We start from the raw sequence: 22,921 nt of genomic DNA, 5'->3' as shown, positions 1-22,921 counted from the left end.
TTAAATGAAAGTTGTCAGTACGATTTTTCATATTTATAGTTTTGTTGTTTGTTTAGCTTTTTAAATGCCAGCTGTCAGTGTCATCTCTCTCATATTTATGGTAGGTTCCCTATACAATACTCATAAACCCATAAAATCTTCACGTACTTTTGACACAACTATGCTCATAAAACCTGAACGTACCTTTGACCAAACCATGAATAAAAAAACTAAATCCTTGTTTTCTTACCACATATTGTGAAACACTCCACAGTGGTCTTTTTAAGGGGGGTTTAGCAGTTAACCCAACCCACTCCACAGTGTACCTATCCCTAGAAGCGTGGGACTGTGGAGATATTGCGCAAGGTTTTCCTATTTAAGAACGCCCTTACTCCCACGGTTCTGTTGTCAAGCGTGAGATGAGCTTAATTTCATCACTCGGGGTTAATCGATAGAGTAATCCTCCTTCTAATCACATAAAAGATAAAAGTTGTTCTCCCAGATGACTGTAAAAATTAATACAATAAAATAAAATTTATGCCATATTTGTTACATCAAATGTGAAGAGAGGGCCTGTGGACGACCATTCCTCTGCCTTAACATCTTACACATCTCCATGTGAGCAATTTCACAGCCGTGGTTGAAGGATAATTTCCAATTTTCACTTTGATTGATTACTCATAATTACAATTAATCCCAATCCTTTTGGACAATTCCTATTTCGCACCCTATAGGAATTTTAATGCGGCCTGACATGGGGTCGGTATAAGGCGATACAACACGCCGCTAGGTGATGAGAGAGGAAAAAAAATAGCGGCGTGTTGTATCACCTTATACCAGCCCATGTCAGGCCGCATTAAAATTCCTATAGGATGCGAAATAGGAATTGCCATCCCTTTGCCTACATAAGCATTTATATCTATTCAAAGATGGGCAATAAAATTAGAGTTTGAATGTGGACTAAAGAACTAATGACTTTCGCCTAAGTCTCCTTACTTTTTATGGTTAGTTGGCTTATCCAAATTCCTACATGGACATTTATATCTATTATTCAAATGACTTTCACCTAACTCTCCTTACTTTTTATGGTTGGTTGGCTTATCCAAATTCCTTCGTGGACATTTATATCTATTATTCAAAGATGGAAATTACATTGACATTTATATCTGTCATTCAAACTCTATTATTCAAAGATGGAAATTAAGATTAGGCTATTATTCAAAGATGGAAATTAAGATTAGGCTTTGTTTTTACTTTTTATGGTTTCTTGGCTTATCCAAATCTTTATATAGATATTTATATTTGTTATTCAAAATTGGAAATGAAGATTAGGGTTTGAAAGTACGTTAAAACACTCATGACTTTTGCCCAGTTTTTTTTTTCTTTTAATTTTTTTTTTTATGATTGTTTGACTTAAATATATAACAGGAATTTGAGAAGTCTTTTTGCTTAAGCTTACACGTCTTATGGGATAGTTTATTTTCTCCATATATGGTTAGTTAGCTTAACTATTTCCCATGAGATTTGAACTTGAAACTTAATGAGAATTAAACCCCAAACAAACACTTGGTTTACACCTCATGAATATCCTTTATTTGTCTTTTTAATAACATAACATTGCTCACGAGTCACAAACAATGCATTTTGAGTTGGTTTAATTATAATAATAAGAACTTCACAATGGACTTTAGTATTGCAATAGTTTTAGGAAGATTATTTAACAAAAATGTATAATCACTTGATTCTCGATTTATGAAATTGCGTTAATATTCATTGATAGTTTAACCTATGATTTGGAGATCACATCTGTTGATTCATAAATTAGGGATTTACAATGCACTTGCTTCATCAACATGGATCATTTGTGTTGAAAATTGGCAACAAGAAATTGCTAAAAATAGCACTACTAAAAATAGCAGTTTGGGCATCAGTGTTGGATTGGGCAACGGGGAATGAAAAATGGAAGTGCTAAAAATAGAAGTTCTATTTTTAGCAATTCAAGTTGGATTCCTATTTTTAGACAGTCCCTGGTTTAAAATAGGAAGTAAAATTCGAATTTTGTCTTACCAGCAGTTTGGAATATTAATTAATTAATTCTCCATGAGTTAATTAGTTAAGGAAAAGCAAACTTGAAGTCTTTGTGAGAACATACAATTATTTCTCCACTAATTGGGGAATGTGTCCTTGATTTGCTCCACTGATTGAGGAATTAAGGATGAGTTCTATAATGGGAGGATCAGTTGACTTAGTTTAACTTAGTCAAGTCCAGTTAGATTAATTTAACAAGTTGTTAAATTAATGAGATATAGTTTGTTGATGCGTGCATGCATGTGACAACTATTATTTTCAGATAACTGAGTATTCTCTCATGGATAACTTATGCATGGCAGTTTAGATAGAGTCCCAGTTGAGATCAGATGGTGGGGCAGTGTTCTGTCAGTTGCTAGGATATTTCTAGTAAGTATTCCTTGCATGCAGGAGGAACTTGAGTCCTCAAGTATTGCGTAGTTGGACTTGAGGTTGACAAGCAGGTATGATCAGGCCAATTTACATGTGTTTTGTAATTGGACCCCAATCAAAACTGCGCAAGGAAATAGGAGCTTGGACCTGAGGTGCAGCCTTTATATATAGGGCTAGGTAGTCCATGAGCTTCATCATCAAAGTACAGAGAGAGCGGGATAGCTTTTGAGCTGATTCTTTTTGTATGTTGTTGAGGATTTCCACTTGATTGATAATACAGTGTTGGGGTTTTATGTTGGTGCTTTCCCCAATGATATATTCTGTGTTATGTGTGATTGACTCTTTCTTATCAGTTATATGTGTTCATGCTTGATGTTGCTCATGTTCAATTAAGCTTCTGAAAAGTTTATGGTAGATGTAGATCTAGTATTATGCTTTAGTACATTGCATATATCAGTTTGATTTGCAGGTGAAATTTCTACATGATATCAGTGAGCTAGCTGATTTGTAGAGAAAATTCTACATGGTATCGGAGCACAGGTGATCAAGGAAGAATAGTATACAAGAAGGAATTCGAAGTTTATTATTCGGGATATAGATCTCAAGTTCTTATCACATCTATTTCACCAATGGCGTTCTATGGTTTGAGGCTTGAGTATGCCCTTGATGGCAGCTCAAACTATATAGCTTGGAAAGATCGCATGGAGGCAGTATTGAAAAATAATGGCCTTAAGGACTTCATTGATCAAGAAGTCCAGAAGCCGACTGATGCTACTCAACTGGCGGAATGGAAGAAGTGTGTGGCTAGAGCTAGGAGAATCCTCTTGGAGGGAGTTCGAGATCACATTGTCTCGAGCCTCCATGGGAAGGAGACTCCGTTTTCGATGTGGAAAACATTGAAAGATCTTTATCAGAATAGCAGTGATCAAAGGAAGCTGGCACTGAAGGACAAACTTCGAAAGATCAAGTGTGAAAGTGGGGATACGATCTCTATGTATCTGAACAAGCTTACCTCATGCAAGGATGAGCTTGCAAGTGTAGGGGTCGTGACATATGATGATGACATGGTGAATCTAGCACTCCTTGGCCTTCCTAAGAGCTAGCACAACTACCATGACTTTGTCAATGGAAGGGAGAAACTGCCAGATTGGGAATGACTATAGTCGGATTTGATGCAGGAGGAGATTAGACAGAGCACCGGAGACGATTCTTCATCCATGGAGGATGAAGAGAACTGTGCCTTAGAGAGTAAGGCGAAGAAGGGGAAGGAGAAGGTTTCTCTTTCCGAATCCAGTTCTTCCCATGGTGGGAAGAAGGTTGACAAATCAAAAGTGTGATGCTTTCGTTATCATGAGGTGGGCCATTTTGTTACAAATTGTCCACAAAGGAAATCCAAGAAGGGATCTGGGGAAGGATCTAAAGGTGAGGCACTTGCTTCACAGTTCGAGTTGGATTTCACACTCTTCGCATGCATGGTTTCATCCATGGTGGGAAGTGGTTGGTTTCTTGACAGTGGAGCTTCTTTCCACATTGCCGGCGACAAGAGTTTGTTCAGTACTTTGGAGGAGAAAGATCTCTAGATACTCATAGCGATGGGTAATGATGAAAAGTATAGTGTCTCAGGTGTAGGCATGGTTATTATTCAGAGGGAGCATGGAGCTCGCCTTACCTTGACCAATGTCAAGTGTGTATTAGGATTGAAGAGAAACTTGGTGTCGATCGCGATGCTAGAAGACAGAGGCTATGGTGTAGTCTTCAGTAAGGGAAAGGTTTTCCTCAGACACATCATCACTAGACAGGTGAAGCAGATTGGTTCATGTGTCAAGAACCTGTATGCTCTTGAGGTTCAAGATGCATGCAAAGCCTTGAGCAGCAAGGCAACTGATGGAGACTTGGTGGTTGAGAGGGAGAGTATATTACCTCTCAACATGTAGTGCCAGAAGAAGTCTCAGATGATTGTGGAGGAGCCACAATTGGTGCAGCAACTTCAGGAGGTTGTGGAGCAGCCATAACATGGGGAAGCTGAGTGGAGATCAAGTAGAGACATCTACTCATGCAGAGATCTCCAATATGGGGAAACTTCGAGCCAGGTGGGCAGAGGGATCACATGCAACCATACCTCCAAGTAGGAGGTGGGGTGATGTGGAGTGATTGTCCCAAGGAGAACGAGCAGGATCCTTGAGGTACCCAACCTCTTGGATGAGACCTTGCTACGGGAGCCCCGATGTGGAGTAGCGGGAACTGACTGATTGGGTAGAGACAGATGCAGATGGAGCGACAGAGAGAGCTACAGTGTAGGGAATCCTAGGACAGCGTAGAGCATGCAGGCTGCAGCAATGCGAGAGGCACAAGTGTGTTGCACAGTGCAGGGTAGCACAGAGAAGGGTGCAACGGTGCGAGATGCATGGAGATGTTGCAGTAGCGCAGAGGTCAGAGAGGGAGCACTTGTTAGCAGCAGGTAGAGCTTCAGCATCAGAGTATGTTTCTAGCCCAACAGAGAGGTCAGTTGGGAGTTTTTTTTTGTTTCGAGAGTTGCTGGAGCAACCACACTTGGTAGATGTGTTGCATGCAGAACATTCCAGAGGTATAGGATCGGGTTCGAGAGGAAGCCTTTCTTGTTGAGAGGGAGTGTTGAAAATTGGCAACAAGAAATTGCTAAAAATAGAAGTGCTAAAAATAGCACTGCTAAAAATAGCAGTTTGGGCATCAGTGCTGGATTGGGCAATAGGGAATGAAAAATGGAAGTGCTAAAAATAGAAGTTCTATTTTTAGCAGTTCAAGTTGGATTCCTATTTTTAGACAGTCCCTGGTCTAAAATAGGAAGTAAAATTCGAATTTGGTCTTACCAGCAGTTTGGAATATTAATTAATTAATTCTCCATGAGTTAATTAGTTAAGGAAAAGCAAACTTGAAGTCTTTGTGAGAACATGCAATTATTTCTCCACTAATTGGGGAATGTGTCCTTGATTTGCTCCACTGATTGAGGAATTAAGGATGAGTTCTATAATGGGAGGATCAGTTGACTTAGTTTAACTTAGTCAAGTCCAGTTAGATTAATTTAACAAGTTGTTAAATTAATGAGATATAGTTTGTTGATGCGTGCATGCATGTGACAACTATTATTTTCAGATAACTGAGTATTCTCTCATGGATAACTTATGCATGGCAGTTTAGATAGAGTCCCAGTTGAGATCAGAGGGTGGGGCAGTGTTCTGTCAGTTGCTAGGATATTTCTAGTAAGTATTCCTTGCATGCAGGAGGAACTTGAGTCCTCAAGTATTGCATAGTTGGACTTGAGGTTGACAAGCAGGTATGATCAGGGCAATTTGCATGTGTTTTGTAATTGGACCCCAATCAAAACTGCGCAAGGAAATAGGAGCTTGGACCTGAGGTGCAGCCTTTATATACAGGGCTAGGTAGTCCATGAGCTTCATCATCAGAGTACAGAGAGAGCAGGATAGCTTTTGAGCTAATTTTTTTTGTATGTTGTTGAGGATTTCCACTTGATTGATAATACAGTGTTGGGGTTTTATGCTAGTGCTTTCCCCAGTGATATATTTTGTGTTATGTGTGATTGATTCCTTCTTATCAGTTATATGTGTTCATGCTTGATGTTGCTCATGTTCAATTAAGCTTCCGCAAATTTTATGGTAGATGTAGATCTAGTATTATGCTTTAGTACATTGCATATATCAATTTGATCTGCAGGTGAAATTTCTACATGATATCAATGAGCTAGCTGATTTGTAGAGAAAATTCTACAATTTGCGGAAATAAACAATGTTTCAATGCAATGCTAGTTCACAATGCACTTATTCGTTTTTTATAATCATTGTTGTTGTAACATGCCTATATAGTGTTGCATGCAATTAATTGTGTAAAACATCATGTCCTAGTATTGCTCTAGTCACTCAAAAAATAAGGCAACAATTAGGTAGGTGCAAATTTCTAGTGTGTTCATCGACGATAAATTCAATGAGACAAAGCTTTGTTGTTCAAATGGTGCCTTTAACCAATATGTTAACAATTACCCTTGTTTATTCTCTTTAAGGTTTGGTAATGCTTAAGCCAATGGCAATAATGGAAGCCAAATGCACCCTTCCAATCGTAAAGATATATACACCATCCAACAACGGATATCTCTCCTTTTGTTATAGCAATTTGTAAACAATTTTCCAATTGAATGGATGGATATGAAAGTTGTTAACCAAAGTGCCAAAAATGTACTCAAAATATGTTAATACTATTCATGCCCAACATTCATGTTCCAATTGATTTGCATGGTAAAATATAATGAGAGACTCTTTGTTTGATTATAGAAGTGTCAATCCTCATGGCCTTGAGGGTGATCTCATTAGCTATGTATACATTATTAGGTTTGCATATCTTTGGTAGATGAATGGTTGGACTTTACCTTATTGTGTAATATGCAGAGGAGCAGCATCCAATTATTATCAAATGTCATTGCATACATATATTTGCATTGGATGCTTGTATAATGATTCAAACATACCCAAACTTGGACAAGGTGTACTTGATAACCAAGTGTTGCATGGAATTGCATATGTATTAGTTGTTAGTTTTACATATTGTTGGAAGATGAATGGTTGGACTCTACCTTAGTGTGCAATACCCAAAGGAGAAACGTCCAATTATTATCAAATATCATTACATACCTATTTTCCATTGGATGCTTGTATGATGGTTCAAACATACCCAAAATTTGACAAGGTGTACATGATATCCAAGTGTTGCATTAAATACACACTACATCAATGGCTATTTAATTAAAGGAATGGATATTCAATGAATTTACAAGCAAAGGATTGACCAATGCACAATAAAATATACCCGTCAACAATTTACATACCTAGAATGTAAGTTATGATTTATGGGTACAAAATACTTAAGTATCCTCTATATTGTTGAGTTCGGGCATAATGAATACATTAGGGACCAGTGGCTCATCAAGCATGGAGAGGAAATAATGTACTAAACCCAATTTTCAAACTATTGACAACACATTGTATGCATGAAAATTGGCAAGGCAACAATAATGATTTTGTACAACTACTACTGAAATCTCATATAGTGGATCAAAACATTAACATAAACAAACAACCATGAACTTGACAAATCTCTTAATGGCTTAGAGAACCATGTAAAAGATGGCACTGAACTTGCAATGTTTTAACAATAGATGATGAACTGTACAACCATGGATTAAATGATGTCGGAGATCACAGCAGACGGGTGTGTATGGTATGTACAATCATGTATAGTTTTGGTGACCTCTATAGGGATTTCAAATGGTTTAGGGGATGCGTAGAACTGATTGGACAACTAAGATTAACATCAAATTAGCTCAACACGTAAGAGCATTTCTTAGAGGAGAGGGGTTTGGTCCAAGAAGAGAGAAAAATACACCATTTTAGAAACCTCCTATGGAAGTATGGATTTGAGATGAAAATGATTAACCTTTGGTCCTGGAAATGCATCCTATAGTGGTAGTCATAGCTTTGTTATACTTTGTATTAGACAAGTAAAACCAATAATGCAATAAATCCACAAGTTTGATTACACATTATTCTCATTTACAATTCCACTATTCATTAGTAGCCATTAAAATTAGAACTTAACATACAAATACATAGAGCCCAACCAAATATCCATTAAACACCATAAGACAAACAAAGGTTATTTTATCTTGAAAACTCAAGTTGGAAAACTAGCTTTGAATGGTTATTCAGTGTCTATTTTGACAATCTATAGTTTATAATGTAGGTTGTAGTCTTATGCGACAACAATTTGCGTAGCTCCTCCTTTGCTTTTTCTCCCCTTGGCCAAAATATGTTGAAGAGTGAAAGTAAAATAAGAAATAGGCACCACTAAGGTATTGGGAAGACCAACATGCTTGACCTTTCATTTCTCATATCTCAACTTTTTGTCTCTTATTATTTATTTTCATTTTCATTTTTAGTTTTCAATTTCTTTTGACTCTTTTATGTTAATTTTCATTGTCTTTACTAAAGTATTTAACCTTCATAGATTGTCTAATTTTACTTTTAGGTACTTAGTCTTACAACCATTCAATTGTTTAGATCCATTTTGGATCACACCTTTACCATTGAGAGGATTTTTGGTCTCTAAAAGCTTAGAGGAAACCAATCTCAATTAAAGTGCTTCATCTCTACATTTTTGAAATGTTTATGATAGTCACTTCTAGCGACAACTCTAAATTTGGCTTTGGCTTAGGCTTGTGGCTTTCTTCACTACCTTAGGTTTTAGCTATGGCTCTAGATTTGGTTTTTCGCTTGTGTATTCCTCTAATGTAGAAGTATACTTACTAATTCTCATCTCTAAGCAATCTCTAGATCCAAACTTTGCAATCAAAATTCATTCCCATCTCGATGGTCCATCTTAGCAATGAATAAAGCCATGTCATGTTTGTTCTGTGAGATTCCAACAATGACGCTCTCATGCAACAACCCCATGAAAGGAAGTGTGCCATCTATTCTTTTACTAAGATTAGTTGTTTTCTAACCCATAAACAACTCTCTAGCACATCCTTGCAAGCAATTTGTCTTCACAAAAGTGACATTTGGATGACCATCTTGGTATGTAATCATAACATCTTCCTTTGTCAAAGGCATTTGGTTTTGGGGGTTTTGACATTTGAAAGGCTTTGAAGTGGGTTTGTTTCTTCATGATTTCAACACTTTTTGGTGGATGGATTTTTATCCAACGAATCCTACACATGTATGGTTTTGGGGTTTTTGACATTTGAAACGCCTTGAAGTGGGTTTGTTTCTTCTTGATTTCAACGCTCTTTGGAGGATGGATTTTTAATTTTGGATTAGCCCACATAACACGACCATTCATGATTTAGTTTGACAAGTTTTTAAGAATCCTAGTGTGATGGCAAATATGATTCCAAAAATCAACGCGTATTTCGTGTAAGTGAAGGTCACGCGGAAGTTCTATTTTCAAGGGTGGAAGGGTTTGGTGTTCAATGCAATCGCCGCCGAGAGGGAAGAATAATGAAATGTGAGGACTGGTCCAGCCAGTCACAAGAGATCGAAAGAAACGAGTGGTTGCATAGCTATTATTTATCGGTAGACAAATGAATAAGCATATTAGTCCAACGTAATGAGCGATCAGGTGATGTGTCCCCCTTCGGATTTGCAAAGGACGAGCCGAAGAAGATGGAACCCACCCGTGACTACCCATTTGGGACATTCACACAGTTGGCATTGGCGGAAGGGTCCGTCTCACCAACTACGAAAGTCGGAAGGAAACAATAAAACATAACCCTTTATTGCATCTTCATTCAATTCTGTCATCGACGTCTCCTAGAGGTAAGCGGGTGAGTGTGCTTTTCTGGTCAGAGGGACAAACAACATGAGAGGCACAGAGTGCGCCGATGCTAGTAAAGCCTCCCTGTCTGCCTGATTTTCTGCTTGATTCTCGATTCCCACCCTGCATGGGACGTGGGCAAGCGACTAAAGGCTCGGTGTCCATCACGGATTCCTTGCTTTGCATTCTGATTGCTAGGGATATGGGAAGCTTGTTATGTGTGTATCTTATGGAGTGTAGTAAAGTAGGGGTGGAAGCATTGTCTCCTACCAGTGTGGTAGCCCCGAATCCGATAGGAAGCAATCCAAGCTTTAGACCATTATAGGGAGCTAGGATGAGTGTCTTGGTTGTCCGGCTTGGCCTCTAGGGATGGAATTTCACTCAAAAATTGATTGTCACTAGGTGATTGGTTGGTCAGATATTATTAAAAGATTAGTAAAATTGACAATATTTTTTTTTTGAAATTGTGAAGACTAGCAGGGAAGTGTGAAAACCGTCAAATTTGACAGAGTGTGAAAACCGTTAAATTTGACGGATGATCTTGTTTTGAAATTCGAACCCGACTTCCCTCTAATGTATTGGTTACCTCTAAGAGATAAAATCTTAGAATGTGTGTCGATCTTAGATGTATTGTGTGTAGGGAAGTGGTATCACTTTCAATCAATTCTAATTTGTCCATGGTGTACCAAATATCTATACTGGGGGCTTTAAATGAATTTCTGCCTCGTCGCCTTAGCATTAATAAATTAATAAATCAGAGTATGGATTGTCATGTAGATTGACTTTATAAGTGTCGATATTGGAGTGGTTTTCTCTTTATTAATTCAATTTCTTTTCTAACATAACATTGTGTTGGCCCCCCAACAAATCCCTTTCTATTTTTTTGAAATGAAATGATCTCATGTAAATAGATTACTCCTGTTGATTTTTATATAGTTGATTGGATTGATAATGATGAATATAATCATTTTATTGTTTCAAATTGGGAAAGTTTTGAAAGATCTTTTATCCTCAAAACTTATCGTGATTTCGATTATTTACCTTGTTAAATTTTTTGAATTTCATGACCGTAAGTATGAAATTCAAAACATGATTATGACGAGTTTTCCTATGCCTTTCAATACCATTAACGATTCCATGATATTCTTATGCTTATATGCTCTAATGAATTAAGGGATCTGATTTAGTTCTTAGTTGTAGCCTCAATTATATACAAGGTGTTTATTTTTGTAATCTTAAATGCTTTAACTTTATTCTTTTCTAAAAGTTGGAATGATTTGTCTATTTTTATATATCCCATGTTCATTTTTGCTTTTAAAAATACGAATACCCTAGTCATATAATCACGACTAACCTTTCGAATTGGATTTTTGCAATGAGTCAATGTTGTGAGAAATGTTATGTATATGGTCTAATTCTAAGCAAGATGGTATATCATTTTTCTTAATCAAACTCCATGTTTTGCCAATCTTTCGATCATGTCAAACTTAGAATGACAATCATGTCAACCATATATTAAACACTAAGGATTTTGTCACATTCTTATGATCGAAATCTTTGAACTTAAGTGTTACACTTGGCAATTAAATTTTTTGATGGTTTTCATGAGTCATTTCTAGCATCGTGACAATATTTGATTGTATGGTGGATTATGTGTCTAACACTTGGATTATAATAATAAGTGGGATCATCCCGCGAACTGCTTATGCTCATCATACAACAAATCCTTCAATTACTCTAACCCTATGAACTCGATGATCGAAGTACAATGTCGTCTCATGCTAGTTCAATGCCTATTTTGGTGGTTATCACTAATTCCCTTGATATTTTCAGAGGGTATAAGGGTTTTTCGCTCTTTTACATTACCCAACCTTGTGTTTCTCTCCTCTGTGAGCAAATATAACTATGGATTTGTTTGACCTACTCAGTGTTCCTGTGGCGCAAATTGAACTTGAAGGGGCCTAAATCATAGAAGCCTATGATGAATACTTGTCTTTGTTTAAGAATGTTGGGTGGTGGGAATTTATTAGAGCTTTTCGTGGCCACAACATGGAAGGTGCTAGAGCTTTCGCTCGATCTTTTAATGACAAGATAGCTCAAGTTGGAGACATTGAAATCCGGTGAATGAGGCATTGATACCTCAGGCTACTCGCTTGCTAGTTGTGGGAGAAAGGTGGTCAACAAATTGCCCCATAAAAAACATACCCTAGAGAGAGTTCTTAGTGTCAAATAAATCGTCATATACTAAAAAAAATATGCATGTGGCCCATCTAAAGGATAAATGACTTGATACATACCCTAGAGAGAGTTCTTAGTGTCAAATAAATCGTCATATAACCAAAAAAATATGCATGTGGCCCATCTAAAGGATAAATGACTTGATACATACCCTAGAGAGAGTTCTTAGTGTCAAATAAATCGTCATATAATCAAAAAAATATGCATGTGGCGCATCTAAAGGATAAATGACATGATATGGTCGTAATTGTTAGGCATTACATAACCTATGAAGACCATTACGATCTGGTTTTTTATTATCATTTCTGTTTTGGTTTTCCTCAGTCAAAACTCAATCTCCCCTATTATCTATACAAGAGTCTTACCAAAATGTCCAAGTTTTATCAATGAGGGTTTAAAAATCCCAATAGAAGTTTGTTCCATTATGGTTTAATCTAAATCCTAGTTGAATTTAGGTTGTCACAATTAGGAGACTCTTGGGATGGTTTTCTCCACTAGAACAATTTTGATAAAAATTTTGGTTCAAGCCAAGAACGAAAAAAGAATTCCTCGAAAGGTTGATGATACTTAGGGGGTTATTTATGTAAATGTTTCCAATATCGAGGTATCATCAATCTATCAAAACTTGACACCAAAAACCGTTGATGAATAATCCGAGTTAAACCCAATGAATAACACAACTTATGTCAATGAGTTTGCACACCCAACCTTCTCTCACATTACTGACAACACAACCAAAATATTTAAAATTGGTCTTTGGGGTGAAGGTTCCAAACTTGTATCACCTGGAAAATGTAATCCCAAACTGAAATTAGCAGTCTATCGTGTCGACAAAATCCCTCCACATAACCTTGCAGTTGAAACAATATATCATGAGGAAAATCTAAGCAAACAAAATCATTCTAAAGTTAAGCAATTGGCACGAAAATTAGCTTGAGCTAACATGAATAAATCCAAAATGGTTTCAAGTTTTGCAGTTCCTATTGAAGTTGTTATTGTAGAAGAAACCAAACTTGAAGAGAAAAATCCTAAGTCTAAATCTGATGGGGATTTCGGTTGTGACTCTGATTTCAACCAGTTTGCTGATATCAGGACTAGGTTTAAGGATGATTTCATATGTCGTGTTTCTTCCTCAAATGGCTATGAACATGAACAATATTTAGATAGGTGCTTGATGAGTTGGTTTTCAATGGAAAAGTCTAATGTTTTAGTATGAGTCCTCAAGTATAAAATTGTTGAGTTACAACTTGAAAATCAACGATTGAAGATCCAAAAACAATCCATGGTTGAAGAACAAGAGAAGCAAGTCACAAAATTGAACAAAAAGCTCCAGTTGGCTGAAAAACAAGTAATTATTAAACCCTTTGGATTCAATGTCATTATTACTTCAAATTTGTAGAATCTTGTCAATGCCAAATAATTGATGTCTAGTTTATTTTCTTCTAAGTTTGTTTAAATTTTTGATATCTTTTTTGAAGTGGGAGTACCTATTTGATTTTATGTTTTATTTTTTTTATTCGTTTAATTTACAATAGCTATAGAATCAAAGATTCTGTAGCCACTCTTTTAAAAGATATAAGTTATTATTATAATTCGTTTTATATTTTACAAGTGTCCATTAATAGATACTCAGTTGAGCTATGGTTTCCAAATATGCCAAATCCAATCCATGTAGTTAGTATGTCTTGATGTGACAAGCTCTTTTGTTACATTCAATTGTTAGAATTTGTTTAATTTGAAGAAACTTTGATACGATTTATAAGATCAAATTTATTGGGTAAACAATACCTTCCTAATTTTTGGGAAACTTTGTCTCTAATATTTTAGACATTAGTTATTTAGTATGATTTGTATTATCATAACTCTTTAAAGTATAAATAGAGTATGAAAGACAGGTGAAAGAGGGGACATAAAGGATGAAACTTTCATGAATGAAGCCAATGAAATGTTGTGCTTAACCATACTTCTATAAGTTTTGTGTTGAATGTCTTTAATGCAAAACCATAGTTGTTTATCTTTTGAAATGTCCATTGTCATATGTTATTCATCTGATAATTCTTTGACTGTGTTTCAAGAGTTCAATGGAGATTATATTACTATTATGTTCCTCAATTGTGTATCATGGATTAATGATTGGATATTTATTCATATTTCTTATCTTTGTTAATTCTCTTTACTAGAATATAGATTATATTAGTTCCTGAGGTTGTTTCTTACATGAATTAGTTTAAGTCTTTGTAATATGTACGTTATAATTCGCAAAATGACTTTTATAAGTTAAAACTGTCACATATACATTTCTGATGAGAATAGAATTAACATTGTGATTGTTTTACTTTTTGGATATTATGTCGTAGTATTTTATTTCTGTGAATTAGATGTCTCTGGTTCACAGTGTTGGAAGTAATGCTTCCATGTCATGTGTAGTTGTCATTAAGACTAAAAAAGAGTGAATATATAAGCTTTTGTTTCCTATGTATGAGTTGTAGTCATGATTTAGATGCGTGGAAGTTAAATATTTATGTCCTATATATGTGTAATTGTTGTGATCAATAAAATATCACAGTGTGTTTGGTGTAGTGTGTTTAATCGCTCTCTCGCTCTATAATTTCTAACATGGTATCAAAGCTGGTTCAACCCTGACTCTCTCATGAGAGGGGTTGAGATCATGCAATTTTAGCCATGATACTCCTTTATACGCATATTAGTTTAATATAGTGTTTGATCTATTATTTGTGTGAATATTTGATTTGTGTGTAGATTGTGGATAGTTGCATGCAAATGAGAATTGTGAATATCCAGTGTAGTTGTTGTTGTGTGAAGTTCCATTATGGACAAGTCTTTGTAAAAGAAGAGGATATCTTCTTGTGAAGAAGTTGGATCAACATAGATTTGGTTTGATCTAGTGTGGATCTACAATTTAGAGCAATGTTTACATGTTTTAAATGGTGGTTCTCGAGATTATCAGATGGTGCAAGATGTACAACTACGACATGCAAGTGGAATGTTGACATTTCTCATTCTAGATCTGAACTAATAAAATATTGTGGTATTGTTTATCCAGAGATCAAGATCCAAACACTGCAGATCTGATGGCAAATACCAATATGCAAAGTTATTATTATTATATTTGATTTGATCTACACAAATCAATAAAGAGCAGTCATTGATTTTGTCTCTATATGTTTTGGTGGTTGGTGTTTGTGTTTTTATTGGTTATAAAAAGGGTTGATGGTTGTGTTTTTATTGGTTATAAAAGGGTTGGTGGTTGTGTTTTTATTGGTTACAAAAAGGGTTGGTGGTTCTTAAACTAGAAGCCCCGGTGTTCGAAACATCAATTCTTTTGTGTTAGCAAGGTGAAGTTGTTTGATCAACTTTTGAACACATTCAATATCCATACCTCCATCCTAGCAACTAACGGATAGCTGAAAGCGAAATATCTGACATATGTTGGTTAGTCCATAGGATGGTTCATTACTTGACGAATCTTATAGCAGAAGCCCCGACGAGCTGAGGTGTCAATATTGTTGATCTTGCAAAGTTCATCAACGATGGTAAGAGGCAGTTACGTTTTAAATGGAGGTCAAGTGACAACTTGAAGATGTAGTGGTGAAAAAGCAGTGTTTGCAAGATTCCATAGTGGATGTGAGTGCTGATGAAGACTAGTGAGACATAGATTATCCTTGTTGTTGTAATATGTGTTTTTCATGTTTGCATGTAAGCATTAAGGGAGGGTGTTGGAAGTAATGCTTCCATGTCATGTGTAGTTGTCATTATGACTCACGAGGAGTCAATCTAGAAGTTGTTGTTTCCTATGTATGAGTTGTAGTCATGATCTAGATGCGTGGAAGTCAAAGATTTATGTCCTATATATGTGTAACTGTTATGATCAATAAAAATATCACAGTGTTTGGTGGTGTGTTTAATCACTCTCGCTCTCTAATTTCTAACAACAATGAATGAATGATCATTCTATTAATGCAAAAGTGAATTCAATCATTTAATTTATTTTATCTTTTTACCAAAATAAGTAATTAGTTATTTTTATTTGTAATTTTTAGTGTGAATTAATTAAAATAATTTGAAACTTATTTTTTTGGGAGAATCGAAGAGTTTGGCAATGATCTACCTTGTTGCCTCTTATTTTTGTTCACATTTGAAATTGTTTTGTTTTATAGCTTTAAAATTATTCTAGTTTCTCACTTGGAATTTAAACTTCTTCCTAAATTCTCTTATACCTTATATTAAATATGACTCCTCATCGATTAAGATCTGCTTGGTGATTTTATAATCTGTATAATTATATATAAGAGTTTATTTCTTATAGGTTGTAATATGAATATAAGACCCTTAGGAGAGCTTTTAACGCTTTCTTTTTTCTGGGGAATTCTTTGGCTACTCGACGGGAACAACCGTACCAAATAAGTTGGGTTAGATTTAGAAAACCTCGAACTAGACTAGATTGTTTCTCTGGTTAACCTATAATTAATTATATATGTCAACACACTAACATGACATAAATTAAAAAAATAATATGTACCATAGAACAATAAAAAAATATATAGATTAAATATATACCGTAAGATTCACTTAAATATAAAGTAATGAACATTGTTGAGTATTTGACATGTATATGTACCTAAGAATAGAACCATGAATGATACATGGGAAGTGTAATATAACGTGATACTGACCTGATATATAAATTAGAAAAACATTATATACAACAAAAATAAAAATAAAAATAATATTGTACAAATTAAATATATGTAACAATATTATTTAATTATACAGTAATGAATATGAATATGTACACAGGAATACTGTAATGAATGAGGTATATAATAACATAAATTATAATAAATAATATAAAATAGTATATATATTGAGAATATATACCTTATCCGAGACACTGTAATTTGACTGTTCACACTTCGTCATATAATATTACTTTGTTTATTATTATGTATAAATATCTACTTAGAAACAGAGTAATGAATCATGTACAAGATGATAGGTACTATACTAAATTATACAAAATGGTATATTTATTGAGAATATACACCTTATGGTATAGTGTAATTTGAATTTTCAGACTTTGTTATATAATATGATTGATTTTGTTTATTGTTTTTAGATTATTTTAATTATAAATACGTGGAGCTAGGAAATAAGTTTGTATAATATTTTAAAAGCGTTAAATTTATTTAGGCATATTATAATGAAAAATGGCACTATAATTGTATTGCAAAATTTCAATTTATAAAAAAATAATTTGTTTAAACTTTAACGTCTATACAATATTATTTTTTTCATTTTTTTAATGACATATATTATATTAATATTAAAGATAAAATATTTTTTTCATTATTTATGACATATATATTATGAATATTAAAAATAAAAAGATATTTATTAATATTAATATAAAATTAATAATATATAATATAATAAAAAAGAGATTCATCTATATTATGAATTTATAAAGTTTAAATTTTTTTTGAGGTATAGTTTTTTATTTTATTTTTATTTTTATTTTCTTAAATAATTTTATTTAATTTTTTATTTATTTTTTAAGTTTTAAAAGGTTTATTCTTGATTTTATATGAATCATTTAATTTTTTTTTCTTATTTGAGATTTTGACAAAAAAAAATAATTGAGTTCCATTTATTCATATAGTGACAAAATTTTTGATTATTGAATTGACTTAAAATTGGATGAAATTATTATAAATAATGTTTCATTATTTACATAGTAAAACATATATATATATATATATATATATATTAGAGATTCTATTTGACAAATGAAATATCTTGTGATGTACACAGAAAAATCTCTCATAAAGTTAATATGGATCACAGAAGTCTCAATTCAACAATATTAGAGATTCTTATGAATTTTATTGTGAGTAAAAAATTTTAATATAAGATAAGAGATATAGATAAAAAGTAAATTTAGTGTACCAAGTTGAAAAATATCAAAGAGATTTATGAAGAAAAAGAGTCCATAAGAAAAGAAAATTATTTTTGCATTAGAGAAACACTTTTAAAATTGATGGTGAGAATAAGCCTAATGATATATCTCAATTTACAATGCTTCATGGATCTAAAAATATTAAAAAAAATAATAATTAGAGTGACATAGAGACTCTAAACGATCTATAGTTAGATAGTTGTTGGCACAAATCAAACACAACACCTATCCTCCAATCCATAATAGGGGAGTATATGGAAACAAAACACTCCTCAATCTATGAAGGTATAAAAAGAAAGTATGACAAACACTGTAAGGGAATATAATTGTTTGAAGAAAAGTTTGAATTATACTAGAGGAACTTAGGCAACTTGATTTTAATGTATCTAACATGTTTGATGAATCTATAGTTAAAGAGTTAAAGTGTTTTTAGAAATTAAAAATGTGAATTAAAGGCAAGCCTTGTAAATTTCAGTGAGAATGTTTTTTTTTAATATTTATTCCCAAAACTCTTAAGTATTTATTAAGAATGTGTATAAAGTTGTACAATGCTAATGGCTTAATGATTAATAACATGTGTTTCATTTTTAAAGGTTATAAGTTTAAAGCCAATGAAAGTTTCTCACTATTATGAGGTTCAAGAGATAAGTGTTCTTGCTAAATCACAAATTCTTATCAATATTCACTTCAAAAGATTCTATCAATATTGACTTAAAAACTTGCAATGCTAATTTTACACAATTTTAAAACACAGTTTAATCAATATACATATAATTAGCACAACCATATAAATTCAATGAGTTTTAAAAACATATAAGCATCAACCCATGATACAAATCAATACACTTACCTCATGATACATTTTATATGAGTTAAAAATATATACATCTAAACAAAAACATGTAATAAGATTATTAACCATGTAGATTTACCCCCATTTTACTATGGAGATTAATTTGTAAATAACCATTGTTACAATACCATGGCTTATCAATACCACATACTTAACATGACACATGTTGATATAACATTTTCTTTAATTAATTAATTTGAAATCAATCAATTAAAATGACATAACTAATTTAAACATAAATCTTAATGCTTGATTTGTGAAGGCCATTAAAAATATTCAACTTATTTTAAAGATTAAATATTTACTATCTACCTAATAATGTTTTATAATTAAATTAAAACTCTAAAAAACCTAATTTAAAATAAACACACCTTATACGTAATCATTTCCTGGAATCCCAAACCCAATAAAACTTTACTTTTAAACCCAGTGAAATGGAGGCTTATCTGACACTCTTGGCAACAAATGTTGACTCATTTTATAATCACTAATAACCTCTGAAATTTCAAAACTGTACTACTGGACAGTGAATTACCTGGAAAAAGAAAACCAGCGCCCCAAAAGAGAGAAAAATCACCCCAAACTTCAAAAAACTGATCCAGAAGTGTTAGGTGTAACCACGAATTCATGGGCTCCGTCGGTTTTAGGTAATCCCCGGGAATCCAGAATGATGTCGACGCATGTGGCTCGGCACTAAATCTTGATACCGCCATCACGTCACCAACATTGTATGGGTCACCCTTCCCTTCAATTATGGGCGGTCCGACGGTGACCGTGGGAGAGTACAGACGATAAGAAAATGGTGGGCCGGGCAGCGGGACCCGGACCCAGGCGGTCGGGCCCCTCTGCCTCTGCAACGACAAGGAGTGCGTAATAATCACGCCGTCCGTGTTGTAGATGGATGAGTTGATTTAACTGATACGGTCTACCCATACCGGACCCCACCATCCATCTCAGTACTTGCGTCCAAAAGTGATTAAAAAGCGGGAGATGTGTAGCTTTACGAGACCCACTTTCGATATTTTTTAATGGTGGAGATACAGAGTCACGCCTCCTGTACATCTCGCCGTCGGCAGCGGGGTTTCCTATCTGACCAACCACCTGCCTTGTCTTGAATGATTCTGCTACTACCCGGGTCTCCTGTCTTTTCCTTTACTTCTGCCTTCTCAATTCATATAAAAAACCCTTCCTCTCCTCCATTCCCATGCCATAAGCCATGCCTGCTACTTTTTGTAAAGTTATTATACTTTTACTTAATCTATCGTGGGTATGCATTTAGGACTTAGCCGGTTTGGGGGTTTTTGTATATAAGGGCTTCAGGCTGCTTCTAGCTTTTTATCTCTGGTTTTGAAGGCCTTGCAGTTTACTGTAGTGGGATTATGGATAGAAAACGTGGGCGGGAGGAGAATGATGAGCTTGGCTCTTGTGATGTATCAGAGGCCAAGCGTTTCAATGGCCTAACAGCTCAAGGTGAGGAGCTACTCCACCTGTTGGAGGACATGGATCCCAATGATGAAAAAAGTCTGGAGGATCCTGAAGGGCTTGTTGAAGGGGTCATTAGAAGCCTAGAAGAGGAGATTGGGGTCCATCCCTCTTATAGCACCAATAGATTGGATGAGAATATTGAGTTGGAGGATTTTCTATTAGCTGGTAATAGTTTGGATACCAATGTTGAGCTGGGCTATTTGTTGGAGGCATCTGATGATGAACTTGGCATTCCACCCACACTGACTGGGGTTCCAGAGGATCAAAGTTCATCTGAAGAAAGCTGCGCTGGTATCTTAGATAGCCATGCTGTTGAAAACAAGTGTTATGGTGATTTGTGGCAATTTGAGGATGAGGTCTCTGGTTATAACATGTTGGAGTTTGGGTATGGTTTTGATGTGAGTAGATTCAATGACACAGAGGGGAAGGACTTTGTAGTCAATAATGGTATGCTGTTTGAGCATTCTGATGTAGACCAGCCTTGGAGACAAGAGGCAACCTGTTGAATATGAAGAAACTGAATGAATGTATAGTTTGTGCTTCTGTTACAAACAAAGACTTGTATCATATAGCTCCAGTTGGCTCTTAAAGATAAAAATTATTTATAAAATTTGTCTTTGCAAATATGGTTTCTAAAGTAGATTCTTATTTTCTTTCAACATTTTGTGAAACAATCCATGGTTGTCTGTTTGAAGGGGTTTAACAGGTTAACCATCCCCACAGGGTATCTATCCATATAAGTGTGGGACTGTAGAGATGATTGCGCAAGTTTTAACTTTATGTGTTTTTATATTACCTTTTGGGATTACTGTGCAAGGTTTTCCTATTTAACAACGCTCTTGCTACCACTGTTTGTTGTCAAGCGTGAGATTGGGTTGAGTCCACTATTCAACGTTAATTGATAGAGTAATCCTCTTGTTAATCGTATAAAAAATAAAAGTTGTTCTCCCTCGTGACTGTAAAAAATAATACAATTTTTTTGCATGTAAAATTTATACCAAATTTGTTACGTTAAATATGGAAAGTCTAGGGTCAGCAAGACTACCACTTATGGGGTATACATCTCCATGTGAGCACTTCTCCACTTCTGATGACTGATTATTCATTGCAACTAATTCCAATGCCTACATAAACATTCGCATGGGAAATGGGATTAGGGTTTGAAGGTGTGTTAATGAATTAATGGCTTAGACCAAGTGTCCATACCCTTTTTTTTAATGAGTGCTTGACTTATCAAAATGTCTACATAACCATTAAATATATATATTTTTATAGGTATTTGACTTATTTAAATATCTGCATTAACATATTATATATATATATATATATATATATATATATAAAATATATATATTTTTATAGGTATTTGACTTATTTAAATATCTGCATTAACATTATATATATATTAAAAAATATTTATGGGTATTTGGCTTATCTAAATATATGTATAAATAATATATATTTAAAAATATGAGAAATATTTTTATTGGTACTTGGCTTATCTAAATATCTGTATGGCTTATCAAAATATTTGCATAAACATTATATATATATATATATGAGAAATAAGATTGGGGTTTGAAAGTGGGTTAAAGAATTAATAATGTTAGCCAAGTTTCCTTTAATGGCTTTTGCTTGGTTTGTTGTTGTCTTTAGGTTGTTTTGTTTAAACTATATGCAACCAGAACTCGGGAGATATTTTTTCCAAATTTGAAGTGTCTTATGGAATAGTTTATTTTCTCATGTGTAATTGTCAAGTTTAACCCTTTCCCATGAGGTTTTAACTTGATATTCAATGGATATTAAACCTGACACAAAACAACTTGTCTACATCTCATGAGAATCCTTTATTGCTTTTATTTTATTTTTTATTTTTTGGAGGAAAGAAAAATCGATTGGTTTTTGTAGAGAAATTGGTTACATATAATTGATATACGCCGGTTTAAAAAAATATTACATCATTATCAGAATTTGGTATGCATCCCATAATGTATCTAAAGTTAAAAAAAATCAGCATATACTAACCACTTTAAAAACCACTGGTTAAAGTTTTACTTCATACATGGAGGCAAACTATCAACAACATATAAAAAACTCAAGTAAATGGTATCTTCCCAGTCTTATGAAGTCTGCCAAAACAGAAAGCAGAGAAATAGATCACCTGACGGCTATATTTATGACCATGAGCAATACTGTTTTGTTCCTGATATATATGGGAAAATGAAACCCAATTGATGAGTGCAGTGAACATTTTGATTATGTGCATCCAGTTGATAGTCTTTGAAAACATTCAATGTCCTAATTGATAGCCATCTAGTGCAAAATAATAGGCCCAATAGAGCAATGAACTTTGCTCGAGTGTTTGTCCCTGCACTGCTATTCCAACTAAAAGGATAATAAATATTCGGTTTTATGACAATATATGCTTCACTGCCGCATATATCTAGATGTGTTGTCCCATCAAAAAATCCAACTCGATAACTGTCTCAACATTTTTTTAGATGAATGCATCGTTGAACACCCTTTTGTGTCAAAGGTCCATATTCATTGAGTATGCATATATATTGGCGCAA

General features: G+C 34.3%; 1 protein-coding gene across 1 annotated transcript; it reads left to right on the top strand.

The window, feature by feature from the left end:
• Positions 1-19,924: 19,924 nt before the first annotated feature.
• On the top strand, positions 19,925-20,972 carry LOC149179031 (uncharacterized). The gene has a single exon (XM_089420493.1). It carries the CDS (start codon positions 20,243-20,245, stop codon positions 20,852-20,854), a length of 612 nt encoding a protein of 203 aa, XP_089276619.1. The 5' UTR covers positions 19,925-20,242; the 3' UTR covers positions 20,855-20,972.
• Positions 20,973-22,921: the final 1,949 nt, after the last annotated feature.

The sequence above is a fragment of the Pinus tabuliformis genome, chromosome 4_1, assembly GCF_031772625.1.
Source record: "Pinus tabuliformis cultivar Carrire ecotype Pingquan chromosome 4_1, CPIR1, whole genome shotgun sequence".
Classification (NCBI taxonomy): Eukaryota; Viridiplantae; Streptophyta; class Pinopsida; order Pinales; family Pinaceae; genus Pinus; species Pinus tabuliformis.
The sequence above is the reverse complement of the archived record's forward strand: the minus strand, read 5'-3'. Positions and strand labels throughout refer to the sequence as shown.

Excerpts from the sequence above, each read along its gene's own strand:
- LOC149179031 (XM_089420493.1), top strand. The coding sequence starts at position 20,243 with ATGGATAGAAAACGTGGGCGGGAGGAGAATGATGAGCTTGGCTCTTGT.